Here is a 23,660-nt window from a genome sequence, read left to right on the forward strand (position 1 = left end):
CTCAACCAACAAATTATACAGGTAAGGTGTTTGTAGCTGACACAGCGTATAGAGCAACATTTTCAGAAGTGATGGGCCGAGTCTTCATTTATTCACTCTAATTTAAGATTTCACGTGCTGGATAACATTTTAAGGTTTTTAGAAGGTCTCTTCCTATTAGTCTATAAACTACTGTTTAAGAAGTTTCATTTAAATTAAATTAAAATGCAGATCTTATCAGTTTATGCAGTGGTTCTTAACCTGGGGTGTACACACCCCCTGGGCAGGGCCACTGCAAGGATATTTTGCACCCTCGGCGAAACTTCCACTTATAGGCCCACCCCTTGCACATCTGTTCATTGAGGGACAAATCCCAACAAGCCTTATTAGACCCAGGGGCCAGCCGTGCCCAGAGGATGCTCCGCCAGACCAGGTCCCCCCTCCCCACCCCCTGAACTCCCCTGAGGATGCACAGCCTCCCCGCACCCTCCCCACCCACCCCGGTGGCCCCGCCCTGAGTCTACTCACTGACTTCATTGCTTGTGCCGCTGTAGCAGCTCGCAGGGAGGAGCCTCGCCTTCCGGAGGGTACCGGAGAGCCAGAGCATCCCGCTTCTGCAGCAGTGACCTCAGCCATGAGCCGGGCAGTGGTTTCAGGGGGGCACAGCCCTGCAAAGGTTATGGCGCCGCTAGCGGGGAGGTACTGTGTCCCCCTGTCCCTCCTGCCCAGGCTGCGGCCCAGCTCCCCCGAGAGCTCCTGCAGGCTGCAGTGGATGTATGTGGGCGCCAGCCCTCATGCACCCCCCAGCTGCCCCCTCGCCTAGGGTTACCATATTTCAACAATCAAAAAAGAGGGGAGAGCCCTGCCCTAGCCCCGCCCCATCCATGCCCTACTTCCCATCCCGACTGCCCCTGTCAGAACCCCCAACCTGCCCCCCCCCGCTCATTGTCCCCTGACTGCCTCCTCCTGGGACCCCTTCCACCCTAACTGCCCCCCTAGGACTCTACCCCTTACCTGTCCCCTGACTTCCCCAACTCTTATCCACACCTCCGCCCTCAGACAGACCCCTGGGACTCCCACACCCCCTCCAACCACTTCCTGCCCCCTGACAGGACCCCCAGAACTCCCAACCCATCCACCCTCCACCTGCTCCCTAACTGCCCCCCGGGACTCCCCTTACCATGCCCATGCTGGTCAAATGTTGGCTCCACGTGGAGGCAAAAAGCTGCCGGGCTGCTGCACGCACAGCCCCTCCCCTGCAGAGTGCTGAGGCAGCGAAGGGGGGGATCTGTTGGGGGGGGCAGCGCTGGCACTGGCTTACACCTCCAGAGCCACAGAACCCGAGCACAGTGAGGGAGCACCGGGGGCGCGCCTGCCCAGGCTGCGGCCCGCTGCCACAGCCTGGGGAGCTCCCGCAGCAGATTCATGCGGGCAGTGGTCCCCGTGCACACCCCCAGCTCTCCCCTCGCTGCGCTCGGGCTCTGCAGCTCCCAGGAGTGTGAGCCGCCGCTGCCCCTCCCACAGCAGGCTCAGGGCCCCGTGCCGCAGCGGCTCACACTCCTGGGAGAGCTGGGGGCAGGGCCGGCGCTACCATTTAGGCAGCCTAGGCAATCACCTTGGTTGCCAGGATTATTCGGGCGGTGGCATTTTGCTGGGGGAGGGGTGGCAGCGGCTCCGGTGGAGCTGCCACAGTGGTGCCTGCGGAGGGTCCGTGGTCCGCGGCTCCGGTTGAGCTGCTGCAGTCATGCCTGCGGACGGTCGCTGCTCGTAGCTGCTCCGGTGGACCGCCCGCAGGCACGACTGCAGCAGCTCCACCGGAGCCACGGACCAACGGACTCTCCGCAGGAATGACTGCAGCAGCTCCACCGAGCCGTGGGATCAGCGTGGGGGGGCGGCAAAATGGCCGTGCGCATAGGGCGCGAGAAACCCTAGTGCCGGTCCTGGCTGGGGGGCACACCTGCCACCGGTCTGGGGTCTCGACAGCCAGCCCCGCTCAGCCTCCTTCTGGCCAGGACCCCGGCTGGCAGCCACGTGCCAGGCAAAATTGGCTTGCTGCCACCTTTGGCATGTGTCCCGTATGTTTCCGACCCCTGGTTTAGAGTATGGCGATGATAGGATTGACTAGCTCTATTAGGAGATCTGCACTTGCACTATGTATTATTCATGAACTTGTCTGAAGATCCTGGGATTTATTCCTAAAATTAAATGTTTTTGTCTTGTGAGTAGAACATTCATTTATTTAACTTTTTGACCCATTGAGAATAGTTTTTGTATTTGATTTTATGGCAACTCCATTGGAGATCTTTGCTGTTGCCTTTCCTAATCGGTAGCCTCTCTTTATACTCTTAACATGAGTGTGTTGTAAAATATTGAAATAAATACAAATGTGTAAAACCATGATTATTCTAACTGACCAATAGCATTTTCATAGAAAGAACCAAACCTCTCAGACTTTTTCATTTGTTTGGGTAAGGAATCTAAATCTAAATCCAGATTCATGTTTTGCAGTTGAGGCCCTCACTTATTCATGCACTGAGATCAGGTCTGCTTACCATGTGAACTTGTAAAAGGTGGGATGAACAAATGAGATGCAGTTTTCCTTTAAGGCCTTTGGCAGAATTTTCAGGCACAAGTCACATGTGCAAGCTCTGATGAGGCTATCTGGCCAAAGAGCCTGTCAGACACTGGTGAACGCTGTCTGTTATTCTACATCCTTGGAAAGCTGTTCAGTACATTTCCAGGATAAGCTAGGCGGACCTGTAGGTCTGAGAAAAGAACACTTTATTTTCAACAATGCTTGAGCCTTTCAGGGAACCTCACTGGATCCTTCTTTTCCACACGCTGTCCCCCACAGTACTTTCTTTCCCCTGCTCTTGTCAGCCTACCTAGCCCTTTAGCTGAGGACTAAACTCAGTTCTCTACAAGGTCCATCAAAACTGCTCCTGAGTTGGCCAGAGGGATCAGCACTAAGTGACACACAGCATTGTCCTCATCCTGGGGGTTCTGTCTGCTGCTTCTGCAGCCAAATTGAAACTGAGCTAGAGCCGTGAGCTGCACTCTTCCCCTGCAAGTTAATATTGGATTGCTGCACCAGTCCCCATCTATGGTTCAGTTCTGCTTCTACTGAAGATCAGTGCCAGAATTTTCAGTGGGAGCAGGATGGGGGCCTTTGTCCTTGCCCCATACTGTAGTAATCTCTAAATCTGATTTAGCGAAAAAATTAGCTTGTCTCCCATGCTGCTCAGGGCTACAGAATTACACACACACACACACATACAAATTGGCATGCTAAGTGTCTGCATGAAGTGAAAAATTATTGGATGTTTTGCTGAATTACAAAATTGAAATACACTGGAAGTTTCTCCCAAGTGAAATCCCTTTACTGGTATTCATTGGATGTTTTTGAATTTGAGAAGTCAGAGGGCTGTGGAATTTTTTTAGAGTTGGGATATCAAAGGAAAACATTTCTCTCCTATGCTGGAGTTAAACTCTAATCACTGCTCGGCTCTCTTGGAATTTGGCAGCATACCAGTGCTCCTTCCCTTCAGTAGGTCATGTGGAAATACTAGTGTTTTCTTAAAGAAACTCTCAGCTCTTTTCAAGTACTTACATGGATGCTACTTTCCTGTTTGAATTGGGTTCTAACTGCTTCAGACATCAAATTGCATTTTCCATGAAATAAGCACTATTCACATCTACAGCATTTTATATGTAATCATTAAAATATTTCCAACACATTCACCCCCAAAAATACAACTTTTAAAATTAGTTTTTAGGTTGACATTTGTATTTAATTACAATTGAATCAAATATTTGAACTTTGAGAATGTTTAAAAATGTAATCTATAATTATTGTGATGTTCAATATATTTAATAATTGCTTCATTTTTATATAGGCATCTATTAATTTGAAGTTGTCCACATGTTTACCAAAGGCTGTAAATCTTATACATGAACAGCTGGTACATTTTGTTCAGTTATAAGGGTAAGTGACATATGGCTATGGATTCTCTTCCCTCTGCTCTTTGTGCCTGGATTATTGATTGGCTTTAAGCTATAGTCATAGTACCGGAGATACTTTCTGACAGGTAACAGTTAATTCTGTCCAAGGCTGGATTATCTATTCTATGCTGATGTGAATCTTTGACCAGACTCAGTGCCCGATCTCAGCATTCTCTCCTTTATAACTTTTATTCTCCTAGAATGATAACTGCCCTTCAATTTTTCAGTCTTATTCATTGGTTGTAGGGCCGTTCATCAAATTCCGTCCCTCTTTCCCATTTCCTGCATTATTTGTTTTCTACTAAGGTATTGCTAAATTCCAGCTGGATGTGAAATCAGCCTGGAAAGATGCAGTGGTCTTATTATTATTTATTTAGTATTTGTATTGTGGTAGTGCCTAGAAGCCCCAGTCATAGATCAGAGTCTCATTGTGCTAGCTTCTTTATGTATGTAACACACACACTGAAATCAGACTCTGCCCCAAAGAGCTCACAATCTTATTACAGAAAGTTACCTTCAAGTAACATTTGGATGAATGTAATAAACTTTACCTAGGATCAATATATGAAATGTATTTTATACATTTAATATGTATGTATTTTTCTTCAAACACTATATAGCAAAATCTATAAAGGCGCTGCTTCTGTGTCAGGCACGGATTCCTTTATTAAATGTCCGTAAAAACCACAAAAGCCTTTGCTAAGTTGGTCCAGGGAAGCTGGCCCACCCGCCTTTCCATAAGAGTGCCAAGGAATCCCTCGGTATGGCTCAGTATTGACTCCATGCCCTTTATGGGGTAGGCAATCTATGGTACGCGTGCCGAAGGCAGCACACGAGCTGATTTTCAGTGGCATTCACACTGCCCGGGTCCTGGCCACCAGTCCATGGGGCTCTGCATTTTAATTTAATTTTAAATGAAGCTTCTTAAACATTTTTAAAACCTTATTTACTTTACATACAACAATAGTTTAGTCATATATTAAAGACTTATAGAAAGAGACCTTCTAAAAACGTTAAAATGTATTACTGGCACGCGAAAACTTAAATTAGAGTGAATAAATGAAGACTCAGCACACCACTTCTGAAAGGTTGCCGACTCCTACTCTATGGCAATCCAGGAAGCACACTATACTGTACTGATCATGGTGCCGAGCAGGGTTTTGCTGTGCATGCTGGTGCCCCATCTATTAAACCACATTAGGACACTGTCAACATAGCCTGTTAGGAAACATTTCTTACCATTGTTAGAAATAACCAGACATTACCAGAATGGAAAGAATATTAACCATGCTTTCTTCTCCCCACATTTGCTCACTTTTGATAATAAATAATACTGTGCACTTCAGTTCTTTCATCCACAGTTCTCAAAATGCTCTATAAATATGAAGTTTTCCTCATTCCTCTGCTCCCCATTTCACAGAGTGATAGTATGGAGGAGTTAAGTGACTAGTTGAAGGCCACACAGGAAGGCTGTGGCCTCCCACTTGTGTTTCACTCACATTCCCCGACAGCAGCAGATGGCGGGTTCTCCTGCAACATGCTATTATGCCCTGACTGAAATGACAAGGGATCATTCAAAATAATGTTAACTGATTTTGTAAATATTTTGCTTTAAACCATTCTGTTCATGGCAATTTTGTAAGAAGTCCATTCCACCCACTCCTTAACAAATTAGAAATGTGGCATTGACAATGTCCCTTTGAGCTGTGAAATTCCCAGTGCTTCAGGAGCAGCTGTGGAACTTATTTATGTTAAATAGAATCGAGAATGAAGCTACCATGCAGTGGCAACCACTTAGCTCTGATGTTTGCTGCAAGCAAAGGAGCTTTGTGAGATAGATTGGATTTCCCCGTGGAGTCACAGAAATATTGAAATTAGAGCTGGAAAAGACCTCTTAGTCAACCAGGTCCAGCCCTTGCCAATGCAGGATTTTAACTAGCACATTGCCATGCTTGACATGTATGTCCCAAGCAATGGGGATCTCACTACTGATAGGTCCATCAATGGATATTAGCCAGGATGGGAGGAATAGTGTCCCTTGATGATTACCTGTTCAGTTCATTTTTTCTGGGGTACCTGGCACTGGCCACTGTCAGAAGACAGGATACTGGGCTAGATGGACCTTTGGTCTGACCCAATAGGGCCATTCTTACGTTCTTATTTCCCTTGTGGGACAATTCTATGATCTAACAGATTGTAGAACAGCTCTGCATTTATCTCTGTGGTCCTGTTGCCCCCTGCCCCGTTTATCCAGCATCTGGGAAGAGGTAGAAAAGCTGTTTTTCAAGCCATTTCCAGCACCACAGTTGAGTGCAGAGAAGCATTATGGCAACCCCCACTGGCCTGTCAGCATTAGTCTCTTCTTCCTCACACTGCTAACCCTGCAGTGAAGAAGAGTAAGGTGTGAGGAGTAAGAGAGAAATACCCCTTGCCTTGGAGGGTCCCCAGCCTCTTTCTGTCTCTCTTCTTCTATCACTGTGGTCCTGCCTCTTGGGGCCTTGTAAGGAGTGACAAAAGGGGAGAAGAAAATTCCAGGAAAGTAGTGGAGGGGATGGTGGAGAGAATCTCATGGGAATGAGGGAAAGAGAGGATGAAGGGGAATCCAAAAAAGGGGAGGGGAGACTCCCAGAGTGGAGAGTGGAGTGAAAATCCTGGGGAACAGGGGGAGGAACAAAGGTGGCAAAAAAGGAAATGCTAAGTGTGGAAATCCAACAGGGTCAATGGAAGAAGACAGTTAATGATAGTGGGGGAGACCTACAGAAGGTGAAATCCTGAAAGGACTAATAAATATAAGAGAATACACTGTATAGAAATGTGAATGAGAAAAAATGGTGAGAAGGCAGAGAATGAGTGAGAGATGGGAAGGGAAATGAGAGGAAGGGGCCAAAAAGCTAGAAAGAGGCAACTTCTAAGATAATTTTATTTTAAGTTCTGTATTTGCTTATTGCAGACATTGGGGAAAATAGACCATTTTGAGTAATACTATTAATATTGCTAGTTGTCTACTCTGGTTACTGTAGTATATTAGTGTGGTTTCTTTAGTTTCTACCTGCTTTCTTATTATTAATTATGGCTATTTTATTGTCTTATTTCCTGCCCATGTTCATATTTCTGTAGTGGACTCTGAGTGAGGTGTTGTAGGATCATCCCCTCTCTCCTCACTACATACTTTCTTGTCCCTTCCCCTGCATGGGATGGATACCTAAATGAAAGTTTGCCTGCTTTCTAGAAATCAAGCCTTCTATGGATCACACATCCTGGGTACACACATTATCTCCTTTCACAACCCCCTCCCCCAATTTTGCTATACAAAGTGAATGTGGGGAATTAGAAGGGGTGTTGCCCAGCCTTCTCTGGCTACTGCTAAAACATCACTCGCTGCCAAGGAAGACACAAGTCTTTGGATGATAAAGATATGTCAGAAGAGCAAATATTTGCTGTTGGAATACACCTGATGGTATCAATTACAAATATATATTTTGCATAGGAAAGGTTGCCCATGTAAAGGTTTTAGCCCCTCCACATTTGAATTCTCAGTTCAGTCACTACGACAGTACTACCAGTGTGCACATGCTCTCTGAATATAAAAGATTTTAGAAAATGTCTGCAGCTGCATTTATATACATTTATTAGGCAGATTATGTTGCACCTCTCTCCTTGGTTATGATGACAGCATTGTTGTGTAAATTATAGAAAAAATGGAATGTATCTCCGAGTGTTCTCTCTCCTAGGTCTGTACATAGACAGTGATTTTTGTGGCTGTGGAATCTACCTCTTGCCTTTGCACTGGGTTTCCCAATTTAAAATTTCACTTAAAAATATTGCTAGCCCTCATAGAAGATATTGCTGAAAGTGTTCAGAGTACAAACAAATGCAGTGGTGTCTTCTTGAGTTTACGGACATTCTGTAACTGTAGTTCTAAAAGGCTTAAACTGCTCTATATAGCTCAATGGATCAACTTTGAAACCTAAAGAAAAATTTGTAAATTGTCAATTTTTAATTTTTTAAACTGAAATGGTGTTATTGTAAAACTGCCAGTTTGTTGTGCCATACTATTGCAGAATTGAAGTTTAGCTTGTTGCAGAGTAGGGGAGGCTGGAAAAAGAAAAAACATTGTGAGACGTTTTCCCATTTTTTAATCTACATTTTATTCTGATTTGTTTTCTGACCTGCCATACTGCAGAGTAGATGGCACTTTGGTTATACTGCCATCTACTACCATAAATAGTTCCTCTTTTTCCTTCTTGTTTACCTTTGTAAATATTTGTAAACTGATCTCATAATCTTCCCTCTTCACTTCTTAGACAAGACAACGACTAAGGTCAAAATGCACAACAACCTGCTCGAAAACTGGCCAGAATGATATGCGGCGTCAACACCCAAAAAGTATTTACTTCAGCCTTGGCACTCTGTTGTTCAGCAGTGGAGTACTGTGCATCAGTTTGGGCTCGCTCATCTCATACAAAGATGATCTACAACTTAATTCCACCCTGCGTATCCTTTCAGGTACACTTAAATCTCCTCTACCTTTGTTACTAGTTCTCTGCAATATTGCTCTGCCCAGTGTTCTCAGGAAGTGTCGCAAAGCTCATGACAGAATTGCATGATATGCCATATCTTCCATTAATTAAAGACTTGTTTAATCCATCACATGGTCGTCTGCCCTCACATCGCCCAGGTGGATAAATTTACTGAGTGAGGGATTTATGGTAGAGGACACAAAATGGGTTTCATGGCTCGCAAAGTAAGTGACAAATTATTACCTTGTCTTGGATCCCACTCAACGTCAACCCAGGTTTGATTTACGCAAAGGCAATGAAGCCTTCTGGACCAGTTTTGTACCAGACATGGAATTTGTGCTGCAGCAGAATTTCGGTGGCATTTTAGAGATAGTCCACTATGTCTATGTGGGCAGCCACAAACCATGACATATTGTTGAGGACTGCAAAATGACAGCTTCCTGGAGGCCTTCATGCCTTGAACATCATTGATAAGAACACTGCGGCTTGGCTTGACCAAATTGCATAAGCCAAATAAGAATAACAACACTTCTTAGTAAAAAAGGACATGACAATTATTTTAGGCCCCAATCCTGCAATGAACACTGGGTGAGTCTCATTCCCTTTGCACAGCTCTCATTTTAGGACTGGGGTCTTAATTCTCTATAAATGAGTCCTTCCAGCTTCTTAATTCCTGTTACTCTTCTCCATACTGCCATTCATTCATTAAGAAAGTATCTAGAGCTGACCATATTTCAGCTGTGGTCATCCCAGGGCTGCATAAAATGCTTTCTTTCTTCATGTGACCCCTGCACATACAATCTGTGACCCATTATTGCACTGGAGATTTGTTTTAAATATTAACATCGCATCACTTTATAAAATAGTGTGTGATTTGCAGTCTGCTCTCCTATACAGAGGAAAGCTGGCCTGCTGGGGTGCAAGACAAAGTGGGAGTCTGTGAGTGAGCTGAGTTCTTTCCCAGCTCTGCCAGGTGATTCCTGTGTCACCTTGGCCAAGCCACAGAGTCACTTGCCCATCCCGTGTCTTGGTTGCCCCATTTGCAGAAGTGGGATCATCCCACCAGCTATCCTCGGAGACACATTGAGGCCCTTATGTCTGTTCAGTGCTTTGGGGTATTTGAGGGGGAGCACTAATGAAGGGCAAGGGGATTATCGTCACCCCACGATCATCTTCTACCTCCCAGGTTTCTCTGCTTTTCAGCCCACCTGTGGCACGAATCGTTCTTCCCAGAAGATATCGACGTGGCCTGCTCCAAACCACATTTATTTTGCTTCTGTCTACGCGCTGCCCTTAAGTGCCATCCCCAGGCTTGGTGGCTGGACCCAGCCCTTTCTCGGGGGCCGGGGGCCCTGTGGGAAGGGGGGAGCGGGCTGTCCCCCGGGGCGGTGGCCGTACCTGACCCGTTTTCAGGGGAGGGGGCTGTTCCTCCCGGTGGTGCCGCGCTCCCGGCCCTTGCTCTGGATAGGGGACGTTCCCCGCCGCGCAGGTAACCGCTCCCGCTCGGGGCAGGCGCCTCCTGGCCCCGGCGCGCCTCAGGGCGGGCTCTCTCCGCCCTTTCCGCTCCGCGGCAGGGGGAGGAGCAGGCGGCGGTATCAGCAGCAGCAGCAGCAGCCGCTTCTCCGGCCGGAGCTGCCCCTGCGTAGGACAAGGGGAGCCCCGCAGGGCAGCTCGCGCCCGGCGGCCCCATCCGGCGAGGGCCTGGGGCGCCCCCCCCGCCCGGTACCAGCGCCGGGCACACCCCCTCCCCCCCCGGCACTAGTGGGGAGGCGGCTCCGCTCTCACAGCAGCGGCGCCCGGGAGCTGAACGCCGTCGCCGGGGATTGCGGTGCCAGAGGCGGGGTTCGGGGCTAGAGGAGCCGGGCCGGGCCGGGCGCGCACCATGCTGCCCCCGCTCTCCCCGCGCCCATCCGCCTAAGGGCGGGGAGCCCGCGCCAGCTCCCGGTGCTGCCATGCTGCCGGCGCTCCGCTAGGCGAGCCCGGCTCCAACCTCGCGGGCAGGGGTCGCTGCGCCTCACCCCGGGCGGCGGCACCATGAGGAACGGCGAGGACCTGGAAGGCTTCGATGGCGAAGCGTCCAGCACCTCCATGATCTCCGGGGCCAGCAGCCCCTACCAGCCCACCACCGAGCCCGTCAGCCAGCGCCACGGGCTGGGCGGCCTCCGCTGCGACCTGGACTATCTGCGCGGCGCTCTCGGCAAGATCAAGATCACCGAAGTGGTAGGTACAGCGCCCCAGGCAGGCCGGGACGGGCCGCGGCATCCGTGAGGAGGGCGTCGGTGTCCGGCTCCCTGCCCAGCGGGGGCATTGTTCCTCCCGCACTGCCTGGCGCCTCATGCGCTGGGCGGGAGCAGGGTGTATGTGTCGGGGTAGGACCACAGGAGGCAGTTTCTTGTCCCCTTCCCGGCTCACAGGTGGAGGGGGAGGACGCGCTCTGCTGCACTTCATTCCTCAGGTGAGAGTTTAACCTCCCTGCCCTCCATCCCGCCCACGGTTTCTGCTTGCATGGTCCTGCTGCCAAGTACCAGCGCTGCCACCGCCTTTAGGTCACGTTAGTCTGGGAAGTTCAAAGAAACCTGTAATGCGTTTTGCTGTCGGTGGGTGTTCCAGATCCCATCGGAGTCGGTAATACGTTCTGCCTCCCCTCCACCCCCTTTCTTGGTGTCGATTAGTTTCACTTTTGCTAATGGTTACTTGATGGTCTTATTTTTGAGAGAGACCTGGGATTTTTGATCTTTTGATACGAGGCAGCTGGTGAGGGGCAAGTTTGTGAGTCCCTTTTCTGCCTCCCATAGATTGATCATCTGGTAACAGTTGGCCCATTGTTTCTAGGTAGTTGAATCAAAGGTGGGTGTGAGAGGGTGTTTTTGATGTTATATAGGTGTATTCACCAACTCCAGACTAGCTTGGATTCGCCTATGTGTACATGTCCTACTCAGTTGTTAGTTTACTTTTGGTTGTAAAGATGTATAAACTCACAACATACTACTTTGCATGTTAGAGCTCTATAGTGTAGATGTGGGACCCCAAAAACAATGGTTTGGGTCAAGTGGAAGTGATGATGTTAATGCTGTCATCTTTTGTATATTAGAAAGTCTTACTAAAAATAAGTTTAGGCCACAAACTCCATTTTTAAAATGGTCTGTTTTCCTAAATGCCATTCAGATTCCATTTTTTCACTTTCCTAAATTGTGTGAGGGTGGATTCAGCACAAACTGTGTGTGTACAGATTTGTCACCAGCCAATACATACCATTTTATATTGTTGCAAGTGTTTGTCCAGTTTATGAAGGTAAACCTGATTTTTTTTAATTTAAGAAGATTTTTTATTTTAATATGACTGAAGAGAAGTACGATTTGTACACCTGGATACCTGTACCATCCTGATATCTTATTTGTTGATTATTGAAGGAGTAACTAGTTGTGCAGCTGATTGTGTAAGGTTCAAATTTTGCTCTGTTATATGGGTTGTACTCCTGTTTGACTTAAGGCAGCACTACAATTTGAACTCTAGTCAGCTCAAGAAATGAATTTCAGAAGCTTTAAATCCTACACCTGCACTTTAATCCCACTGCTAAACTGTGTTTTATTTGATTTGCAGGACCAGATGGGGACTAATCAAGGATCAGTCACCCATTGTGCTACATATTGTATAGACATGCAGTAAAAGGACAGGCTGTGCTCAGACTTGACAATCTAGGGCCCCAGTCCTACACAGACTCTGTGTGTAAAGTTAGTACATGCTTGAGTAGTTTCCTTGACTTTAGTGGGACTACTTGCAGCATATAAAGTAAAGCATGTGCTTACATCTTTGCAGGATTGGGACCTTAGTTTTGGCAAGATTCAACAGGTAGAGGAAACAAACAGGAGGACAAGAAAGGTGGAGAGGATAAAGTAACTAAAATTTGTAAATCAAATACATTTTACCAGTAAGAAGTCCTAATTCTTGTAGATTAGTTTTTAACTGTTTTTCTGTCCTTGTTTGTTTGTGGAAGACACACACAAGCAGAGGACACTAATGAAAGGTTGTATCTTGCAAACATAAAGGCGAATAACTTCATTCACGGGAGTAGTTCCAATGGTCACTGCTTGCCTGAATACATGTTACTCACTTCTGTGCTTGCAAGTTCAGGCCCTTACTGACTGAAGTGGTGTCAAATGCACAAAGAAAACAAATTGAAGAAATAGAGAAATAATTTTCTAATTTTTCTTAGATAATGAACTTCATTTATTAACAATTGTGTGTTAAACATTTGTGAACAGAAGTATGATTAAAATGATAGTGTCTCTTTTGTGATTTTCTAGGTGATTTCCAATTTTTTTGTGTGCCCTCGTGTGCCTGGGATGCTGGTGTGTCTTTTCCATCTGCTTGATTTTATTAGTGGAGTTTATTTTGCCAGTTCTGTTTCTGATCATTGCAGATTTAAATTTAGAGATTTTTTTTTTCTATCTTCCTGGAGATGCCACTCAATGAATTAGAAATTGCTTTTACAGTTTTTTGTCACTGTATGAACAGTGCATCAGGGAAGAGATCTGTTTGAAGTATTTTTTCCTTCTTCCTTTCTCGCTTATCTCTGAGAGAGGAAGCACTTCAGTTAATGTTTGTATAATTTGGAGTCTATACTGGCACATTATTGGCAGGAGGTTCAGAAATTAGTTTTTATATTTCATATGCATACTAAATACAGCAGAAAGCTTATATTTTCAGGCTTAATTTAAAATATTCAGGGTATTTTTGCTTCAATATCCGGCAGATGTTAATTTTTCAAATGAGAGGTTTGAATTAAATGATTGTAAACTATGTTGATTCCAGAATACTTCTACAAATAGGTTACAAGATCGAATATCTGAATAAAGAAGAACACTCACTTTGTCAGTCTCCCTTTTCACCTCTCACCTCCCCCTCAAATACATCATGTTCTGTAAGAGGTGGCCATGAGCATCTGAACTCCCATGTCCTGTAAAACACTGAAAGGTATGCTTAGCTTTACCATTGAGAGTAGCCCCGTTGGAATTAATGGGACTAGTGATGTCTGTGTGAAGGGGGGTTTGGGCCTAAGAAACTGTCATCTGTGTGCAATATCCAGCTGTTTTGAACGGTTAGCTACAGAAAGGGGCGGGGGGGTTCTGGGGGTGGTGTTTTCTAACATGCTGAAATAATCTTGTTGTTTCGCTCGTCAATTATTTGCTCTTCCTGCAGTTATTGCAATAGACTTTTTTTTTTTTTTTTTGGTAGGTCATATTAAATATTTGAAATTTAAATGAAGATTTGAAGACAATAAATCGGTTTCTAAATTCTGTTTTTGTTTGAAAGAGCAAGCCCCAGAGGCATAATAAGCATGTTTCATAAAAGAACTTAAAAAAAAATCCTACTAGGAAAGAAATAGGAAGAACACATTGTACTTAAGTTACAAACATAAGAGGTTTCTTATCTGCATAGCAAATATTTTCCTACATTGAGTCCATTGTTGAGGAAAAGGTGTGTGTGAACTAACCTTAGTGGAACCAAAAAAATGCTTTGTGTGTTTTTGATAAACATAGTCTATTTGTCATGTACAGTATTCCAGAATTTACCAAGACACATGGAGATTTACCGTGGCTTGGCATATTTGGCTTCTGGATATTTGCAAATAAAAGAGAGAATTTATTTAATTAATATTAATAACTCAGAGTCCCAGAGCAAACATGGATTTTAACTCTTTGTCATTACTGCTGAAATGATTGTTCATCCAAATGTAAATTTTTGTTTGTCAAAAGAAAAGCGAGACAGGGAAGGAAATGTGACTGAAGAAAACAGTACAAATAGTTCTAAAAATTTGTTTCTTCCTCAAAAGAAGAAATTTGTATCGATTCAAAATATTGTTACATCATTGAATGTCATTGATGAAACAGGAGCGTGACATTTTAGACATGAAGAATATTTTAAATTTTTGTTAATATATCAGAATATTTTTAAGGTCAAATCTGTCTTATAACGTCATAAAATCTTTAATTTAATACATCAATGGATAAACCACAAACTGTCCTTTGAAAGTGTGTGCTGTATTAGTAGTGGATTTGGTGATGTGATCCATGTTTATAACTCTTTTTCCTTACCATGACCCTCCGTTCTCTCTGTTCTCCCCCCACCCCCCAAAAGTTTAGAATTATTGTAGTTTTGCTCTTTTCTAAATTGAGTGTATAACCCCAGGAAATCTTATTTTGATACCACTGGCATTTTTTATTGATGTTTAACTCTGATTAATCTGTTTAATCATTAATTAATATAACTGTAAAACTAGAGGAAAAGTAAAAAAGAAGACAGATTGAAGATTAAAAAATTTAAACTCAAGTTGATTTTTTAAAAGGTTATTTTTATATACATCACTACCCAATATAACGTGGTCGCGGGGAGCCAGAAATTGCTACCGCATTATAAGTGAAACACCATTATATCAGGGTAGTGGTGACAGGGCTCCAGCAGTGATTTAAAGAGCCCGGGGCTCCAGCCCTGAGGAGCCTCAGGCCCTTTAAATTGCTGGCGGAGCTCCACTGCCGCAGTCCCGGGGTAGTGGCAGCAGGGCTCAAATGGGTATTTAAAGGGCCCAAGGCTCCCCACAACAGCCCTGGGCCCTTTAAATCGCTGGCAAGCCCCACTGCTGCAGCCCAGGGGTAGCAGTGGCAGGGCTCCGGCGGTGATTTAAAGAGCTCTGGGTTCCGGCTGCTATGGGGAGCCTCGGTCCTTTAAATTGCCGGCGAGCCCCGCTTTCGCAGCCCCGGGGCAGCAGCAGCAGGGCTCCGGTGGTGACTTAAAGGGCCCAGGGCTCCCTGCAGCTGCCGGAGCCCCAGCCCTTTAAAGCGTTGCTGGAGCCCCGCTGCTACCATGCTATATATGAAACCGTGTTATATCGTGTCGCGTTATAGTGGGGTAGAGGTGTATAGAGAGAAATAAGTGTTTAAGAATTAGGTCTTTCAGTCATATTTAACTAATAATTTATTTCAATCATATTTAAGTTCTCACAATTCCATACAAACAGGAGTTTAATTCCTATCTCACCCCTCCAAAAAAGTCTCTCACAGATGGCTATGTTATCCAAATTAAAATTGCATCTTTAATGTTCTTTTGTTTCTAAACTAATGTGACAACAAAGAGAACACCATTTTCCCCCTGAACATCACCACGTAAGAGAGTTGGAGTATTGGTCTGTGTAAGGAAGGAAATTTCAAGCAGAGAGTGCTGTAAGGAAGAAAAGGTGAAGAAAGAGTGATAAATATAAAGGGAACGGTTAATTATGTGACCTTATAGAGAAGGAATGAAGAGGAAGGCAGGTGCTGAGTTTAGAGAGCCTCGAAGTTGAGGAGGACAAAGAGTTTAAACTTGAAGTGAAAGGCAAGGAGAACCCAGGGAGGGATAGCTCAGTGGTTTGAGCATTAGCCTGCTAAACCCAGGGTTGTGAGTTCAATCCTTGAGGGGGCGATTTAAGGATCTGGGGCAAAAATCTGTCTGGTCCTGCTTTGAGCAGGGGGTAGGACTAGATGACCTCCTGAGGTCCTTTCCAACCCTGACATTCTATGGTTCTAATTCTATGTGATTATAATATGTTTTCCCTTCTGTGAAATTAAAATTCAGAAGAAAAAAATCTCCCTGGTGACTTCTCAGTGGAATGCTTCCTTATCAGACTTGAAACTTCATGCAGTCATCCTTAGGGATTATTGCAGAAGTGTTTCTTTGTGGTTATTTTCAGTGCTTTCTCTGGTCTGCTTGTACATTTCTCAAGCAGTTGGGGATCTCCACTTTCCCTAGAGACTATTGAACAGATCTCCCAATGAAGACGTTTTTCTTTATGTGCAGCCTAAATTTCTTTTTCTATCACTCCAAATACTGTAGTTGGTATGTTTGCACTATGGGGACTACGTTAGTTTAGCTACACTGGTGTAGTTATGTCAGCATAACTCCATAGTGTAAATGCTGCCTACATCAACAGAAGAGTTTTTCCATTGGTGTAGGAAAACCGTCTCCCTGAATGATGGAAGCTACATCAACTGAAGCATTCTTCTGTCAACATCAAAGCTATGTCAGTGGGTGTAGTTTTACTGCAGTGCTGGAACTGAATGTGGCCGCCAGAGCAGGATTATGGTATTTGTTTCTTATGACTTGATACCTGTGAATTTTTATCCAAGTATTGAGAACCTGGAGGTCCTGGTGGGCCCTGAGGTCTATCCTCATATAATCACCATCATATAATCTTGTGGTATCCCCTGAACCTCTTTACCATTTACTAGAGCTAATTGCTATCTCAGAACTAAGTAATTACTCTCTGGAGAAAAATGACTTTAATTTCTAAACGAAAGACAGGTAAGTCAGTAATTCACACCTTGATGCAGTGAGAGCTCCCTTTTCTTCAGATGGATTTAATTTTTTTACAACATTCCATCTTTGCTCCTGTAATATCTACTTTATTTTAACCATTCTGCTGGCTGTTCAATGTAGGAGAGATTTGTTCCATGGGTTACCATCATTACCCGTGCAACCCAAGGTTATTTAGAAAGGAAAGTAATAAGAGAGGACATGCTAAAAGTAAATGAAATAATGATATAGAGAAGGTAAACTGGTGTTCTCTCTGGCTCATAACACAAAAACAAGGGAACATTCAATTAAACTAGACAGTGGAAAATTCAAAACTCATAAAAGGAAATACTTGTTCACAGAAACTTGTAATTAGATTATGGAACTCATTGCCACAGGAAATCATTGAGGACAAGAAACTATCAATATTCAAAAAGAGATTGAGTGTCTAGAGTTGTCATAATTAATGATAAAAATGTCAGAATGGATGATCATATTGGTCCCTTCTGACCCTAAAGTCTATGAGTCTATTAAACCTCACGCATCAGGGCTTAAATCAGTCTTTAATTGTTAAAGATCACTGAGGTCTAATGTGGAGGAAGATCATTCCACATTTGCCTACTATGGGGTTCTTTACACCCTGGAACATCTGGTCCTACTATCACAGATGTCAACTCCAAGGTCCAACTAATCCAGTATCACAATTCTTGTATTCCTACTTTGTTTTAGCTTCTAGTTTTAAGTAGTGTTACTAGATATTACTTCGTTTTCATAAGTATAGCTTTTTTACTCTAGAATGTGAGCTCTTTGGGCAGGGACAGTGTCACCTTACCTGTAAGGTGGTGCCTACTCCAGTTTTGGCACTGTAAAATAGTAATGGTTCTTCTTCGAGTGATTGCTCATATCCATTCCAGTTAGGTGTGCACATGCCGCGTGCACGTTCGTCGGAGAAACTTTTACCCTAGCAACCCAGGCGGGTCGGCTGGGCGCCCCCTGGAGTGGCGCCGCTATGGCGCCCAATATATATCCCAGCCGACCCAGCCACCCTTCAGTTCCTTCTTACCGCCCGTGTCGGTCGTTGGAACTGTGGAGCGCGGCTTCGCTGACCTCCACACTCCCTAGCAGCTCTTTTTGCTATCGTTGTATATACAGTGCTCAGCTTGTCACAAGCCCATGCCAGTTGGAGACCCTCATGACTCCTGCCTGAAGTGCCTCGGGGAGTTGCACTTATCGGCCAAGTGCTCAATCTGCAAGTCTTTCAAACCGAGGACCAAGAAGGAGCGGGACATTAGATTAAGACAGCTCCTTATGGAAGCGGCCCTGACACCTCCGCCCTCGGCACCGAGCACAAGTCAGCCGATAAGCAAAGGTGCTGCCACGGCACCGAGTGCTGCCACCAAGAAGCCGGCACCGAAACCGACTCCGAGCCGCTCCCTCTCCCCGAGGCCGAAGGCAGCGAAGGCGCAGATCATCCCGCCACCAATTGCCTCGCAGTCGGAGCCTGCGCCAAAGACGGATCGCCCGGCACCGATATCTGCCGCGGCACCGTCTAAGCCGGTACCGTTGACTCCGACCCCACGAGGGCCATCGAGTCCGGCACCTGGCGGCTCCCCGGTGCACACAGGGGTAGACCCTGCTTCACCTTCTACCCTGGAGATGTTTGCAGCAGCGAGGGATCTGATTGCGATCACCGAGGCGCCGTTGCCCTTACCCCCGGCACCGCAGGTGCGGGTACTCCACTCCATGGGCAAACCGACCTTAACCAGACCAGCTTCGGTCGGCGTAGCAGACCGGCACCGCTCCAGATCACGGTCCCGCGGGCTCTCGGCATCGAGGCGTCGCTCATGCTCTCGATGTCGATCTCGGTCCCGGCACCAGTCAGACTCCCGGCACCGATCACCTCGGCACCGGTCGAGCTCCCGGCACCGGTCACCTCGGTACCGATCACGCTCCCGGCACCGCTCAGGCTCCCGGCACCAGTCGACGTCCCGAGCGTCAACCAGGTACTCCCGGGGCTGCTCCAGTTCACGGCACCGCGGTGGACGCCGCGCCTCCAGGAGCAGATCTAGACAAAGACATTCGGGATCCCGATCGACTTCCCGGCACCGAGCCGGTCGCAGGTCCCGGTCTCGCTCTCAGCACTGGCACCAATACCGACACCGGTCACCGCTACCCAGAGGTGTAAGGTCTGTTGGCACCTCGGCACCGACTTTCGCCGCTCCACCTTGGCCATCTAGAGGCACGTCGGCATCCTCCCAGGCGGGTAGCTTCTATGAACGGGACCAGGATCCCGAAGTACCGCTGGGAGTGTTCCAGGACCCCCAACCGCAGGACGTGGGGGCCCAACAGTGGGGTTTTTGGACACCCTGGGCATATCATCAGACCCAGGGTGCCCCCGTGCCCCAGACACGTTCCACCGCCTCAGAGCATCGGGTGCCAGAGGCCACTGTTTCCCGCCCTCCCGTGGTTGAGTCAGATAAACAGCTGCCACCAGACTCCCCGGGTCAGCTCGAGCAGGAACCAGACCAAGAACAGCAGACCGCACAGGAAGCCCTCATCCCCGGAGTATCCTCCTCCTCCTCCTTGCCAGATGAGGCAGTGGCTGGGTCTTCGGTGTCAGGACCCCCACCGATAGACCTCAGGGCCCACCAGGACCTCCTCCGTAGAGTGGCCCTCAATATCAACCTGCCTGTGGAGGAGGTCCCAGAGGTTGAGGACCCGGTAGTGAGCATCCTCTCGGCCGATGCACCTACCCGGGTAGCCCTCCCATTCATAAAGACGATCCAGTCTACTGCCGATAGCTTGTGGCAGTCACCAGCCTCCATCCCGCCGACAGCTAAGGGAGTGGAAAGGAAGTACATGGTACCCTCTCGGGGGTACGAGTACCTATATGTCCACCCTCCTCCCTCGTTGTCCAGTCAGTCAACGACAGGGAACGGCATGGCCAACAGGCTCCGGCCCCTAAGGCCAAGGAAGCTAGGCGAATGGACCTCATGGGGCGCAAGGTGTATTCGGCTGGGGCCTTGCAACTCCGTGTGGCCAACCAGCAGGCCCTACTGGGACGTTATAACTATAATATATGGGCGGAGGTGGGTAAGTTCTCCGAACTTCTACCCCAGGACTCACGCCCAGAATTTAATGCGTTCCTGGAGAAGGGTAAGAAGGTGGCCAGGACCTCCCTCCAGGCCTCCCTCGACGCGGCTGACTCTGCAGCCAGAACCCTAGCCTCGGGAATAACCATGAGGCGCATTTCATGGCTTCAAGCCTCCACACTACCTCCGGAACTTCAATATACAGTCCAGGACTTACCCTTTGACGGGAAAGGGTTGTTCTCGGACAAGACAGACTCCAAATTACAAAACCTGAAGGACAATCGAGTCATCATCCGCTCACTGGGGATGCATATACCTTCCACCCAGCGTAGACCCTTCAGGCCCCAAGCACGGCGCCCATACTTCCCACCCCGTCAGAGGCAGGACCTCAATAGACGGCGTGGCAGGGGGGGCCGCAGACGCCAATCTGGCTCCCAGGCAGGCCAAAGCCAAGGGCCATCCAAGGCACCACCGGGCTCCAAGTCCGGCTTTTGAAGGTGCGCCCGGGGACGACATACCAGGCACAAGACAGGATCCTTCCCCTACCTTCTCCAGTCGCCTCTCCCACTTCCTCCCAGCGTGGTCCCGGTTAACTTCAGACTGTTGGGTGCTACGCACGGTGAAGCACGGATACCATCTGCAGTTTGCTTCCTTGCCCCCTTCCTGCCCCCCTTCCCGGTCCCTCTTCAGGGACCCCTCTCACGAGCAAACCCTCCTGCAGGAGGTTCATTCCCTCCTCGCGGCGGGAGCTATAGAGGAGGTACCTCCAGGCGAGAGAGGCAAGGGGTTCTACTCCCGATATTTTCTGATCCCCAAATCCAAGGGAGGTCTCAGACCCATCCTAGACCTGCGGGGCCTCAACAAATGGATGCTCAAGTTGAAGTTCCGCATGATCTCCCTGGGAACTATTATCCCATCCCTGGATCCTGGAGACTGGTATGCCGCCTTCGACATGAAGGACGTGTACTTCCATATCGCCATCTTTCCACCGCACAGGAAGTACCTTCGCTTCACGGTCAGACATCAGCACTTCCAGTTCGCAGTCCTACCCTTCGGCCTCTCCACGGCCCAAGGGTGTTTACCAAGTGCATGGCCGTTGTGGCCGCCCACCTCCGTCGGCGGAACATCCACGTCTTTCCGTACCTCGATGACTGGCTCCTGAAGGGGTCCTCCCAGTCGCAAGTGCGGAGACATGTCGAGACCGTTACGGACCTCTTCTCCCAGCTAGGCCTGCTTCTCAATGCCGAGAAATCCAGCCTGGTCCCCACACAGAGGTTGGACTTCATAGGTGCGACCCTGGACTCCACCCAAGCCAGGGCTTACTTACCTCAACCTCGCTTCCAGACGATCGTCGTGATCATACGGAGCTTGCAGGCCTCCCCAATCACCTCAGCTCGCACCTGCCTCACACTACTAGGGCATATGGCCGCATGCACTTATGTGATGAAGTATGCCAGGCTCCGAATGAGGCCCTTCCAAATGTGGCTTCATTCCATATTCCGCCCAGGCAGGGACCACCTGGATGTGTTGGTGACGGTCCCCCCCGACCCTCTCCGCTCCTTCGACTGGTGGCTGACCCCATCCCTAGTATGCACGGGAATGCCGTTCCATCCACAGCAACCGTTGATGACTCTAACAACCGACGCATCATCCCTGGGGTGGGGAGCCCACCTAGAACACATGCGTACCCAGGGCCTCTGGTCATCCCAAGAGCTGTCACTCCACCTAAATGTCCGGGAGTTGAGGGCAATCCGCCTCGCCTGTCAGGCGTTTCAACGATGCCTATGTGGCCGTTGTGTTTCCGTACTCACGGACAACACAACGGCCATGTATTACATCAACAAACAGGGGGGAACCTGTTCGTCTCCCCTATGTCAGGAAGCCATTCGACTCTGGGACTTCTGCATAGCCCAGTCGATAGATCTAGTGGCATCCTTCCTCCCAGGGGTCAAGAACACACTGGCGGACAGACTCAGCCGATCCTTCCTGTGCCACGAATGTTCGATCAGACCGGATGTCATCCATTCCAACTTCCAGAGGTGGGGGTTTCCCCGCATAGACCTCTTCGCGACCAAGTCCAACAGGAAGTGTCAGGAGTTTTGCTCCTTTCAGGGTCTCTCTCCCGGGTCGATCACGGACGCGTTTCTCCTGCCATGGACTCGCCCACCTACTGTATGCCTTCCCTCCGTTCCCTGTGGTGCACAAAGTCCTGTTGAAACTACGCAGGGACAAAGCGCATCTAATCCTGATCGCATCTGCGTGGCCCAGATAGCACTGGTTCACCGCCTTGCTGGACCTATCGGTGGACCCTCCAATCCCCCTTCCTCTCTACCCAGACCTGATTACGCAGGATCACGGCAGGCTCTGTCACCCAGACCTACAAGCCCTGCACCTCACGGCGTGGCTCCTGCATGGCTGAACACGGCGGAGCTCAGCTGTTCCGCACCGGTCCAGCACATCCTCCTTAACAGCAGGAAGCCTTCCACTCGCTCAACGTACAGGGCCAAGTGGAAGCGCTTCTCTTGCTGGTGCGCTACTCAGGGGGTGAACCCTACGCAGGCCCCGATTCCCACAGTCCTAGACTACCTCTGGTACCTTAAGCAGCAGGGCCTGGCGACATCCTCCTTAAAGGTACACTTAGCGGCCATATCCGCCTTTCGACCAGGAGAAGGTGGCCGCTCCATATTTTCCCACCCCTTGGTTGCCAGATTTGTTAAAGGCTTGGAGCGTCTCTACTCCCCCCCCTCCCCCCCCCCGTACGCTGCCCTGCTCCTACCTGGGACCTTAACTTGGTCCTAAACAGGCTCATGGTCCTGCCATTCGAGCCACTGGCGACTTGCTCACTCACGTACCTGTCATGGAAGACGGCCTTCTTGGTGGCCATTACATCGGCCAGACGGGTCTCCGAGCTCAGAGCTCTCACAGTCGACCCACCCTACACCGTCTTCCATAAGGACAAAGTGCACCTGCGACCCCACCCGGCGTTCCTCCCTAAGGTTGTTTCTGCCTTCCATACCAACCAGGACATCTTCCTCCCGGTCTTCTTCCCGAAGCCACACTCTTCTCGGAGAGAGCAGCAGCTACACTCCTTAGATGTACGCAGAACTCTTGCTTTCTACATTGAGCGAACAAAGCCATTCCGGAAGTCCCCTCAGCTGTTTGTGGTGGTCGCAGAACGGATGAGGGGTCAGCCAATCTCATCTCAGAGGATTTCCTCCTGGGTGACTACATGCATTCGCGCATGCTACGACCTAGCTCGTGTCCCCTTTAGCCACCTCACGGCACATTCCATGAGAGCTCAGGCGGCGTCGGCAGCCTTCCTGGCACATGTGCCTATCCAGGAGATATGCCGTGCAGCGACCTGGTCATCAGTCCACACGTTCACCGTGCACTACGCGCTAGTCAGACAATCAAGAGATGATGCGGCCTTTGGCGTAGCAGTTTTAAATACTGCCACATCTCACTCCGACCCCACCGCCTAGGTAAGGCTTGGGAATCACCTAACTGGAATGGATATGAGCAATCACTCGAAGAAGAAAAGACGGTTACTCATCTTTGTAACTGTTTTTCTTCGAGATGTGTTGCTCAAATCCATTCCAAACCCACTCTCCTTCCCCACTGTCGGAGTAGCCGGCAAGAAGGAACTGAAGGGTGGCTGGGTCGGCTGGGATATATATTGGGCGCCATAGCGGCGCCACTCCAGGGCGCGCCCAGCCGACCCGCCTGGGTTGCTAGGGTAAAA

The 23,660-nt window shown here is 48.3% G+C and overlaps 1 protein-coding gene across 1 annotated transcript in view; it reads left to right on the forward strand.

Moving 5' to 3' along the window:
• The first annotated feature begins 10,205 nt into the window (after positions 1-10,205).
• Positions 10,206-23,660, forward strand: part of CMTM4 (CKLF like MARVEL transmembrane domain containing 4) — a 66,413-nt gene continuing 52,958 nt past the window's right edge. Inside the window, exon 1 of the mRNA XM_030582285.1 lies at positions 10,206-10,721. Coding sequence (XP_030438145.1) covers positions 10,536-10,721 — 186 coding nt within the window. The 5' untranslated portion in view covers positions 10,206-10,535. The remainder of the gene's footprint in view (positions 10,722-23,660) is intronic.

The sequence above is a fragment of the Gopherus evgoodei genome, chromosome 12, assembly GCF_007399415.2.
Source record: "Gopherus evgoodei ecotype Sinaloan lineage chromosome 12, rGopEvg1_v1.p, whole genome shotgun sequence".
In the NCBI taxonomy this organism is placed as follows: Eukaryota; Metazoa; Chordata; order Testudines; family Testudinidae; genus Gopherus; species Gopherus evgoodei.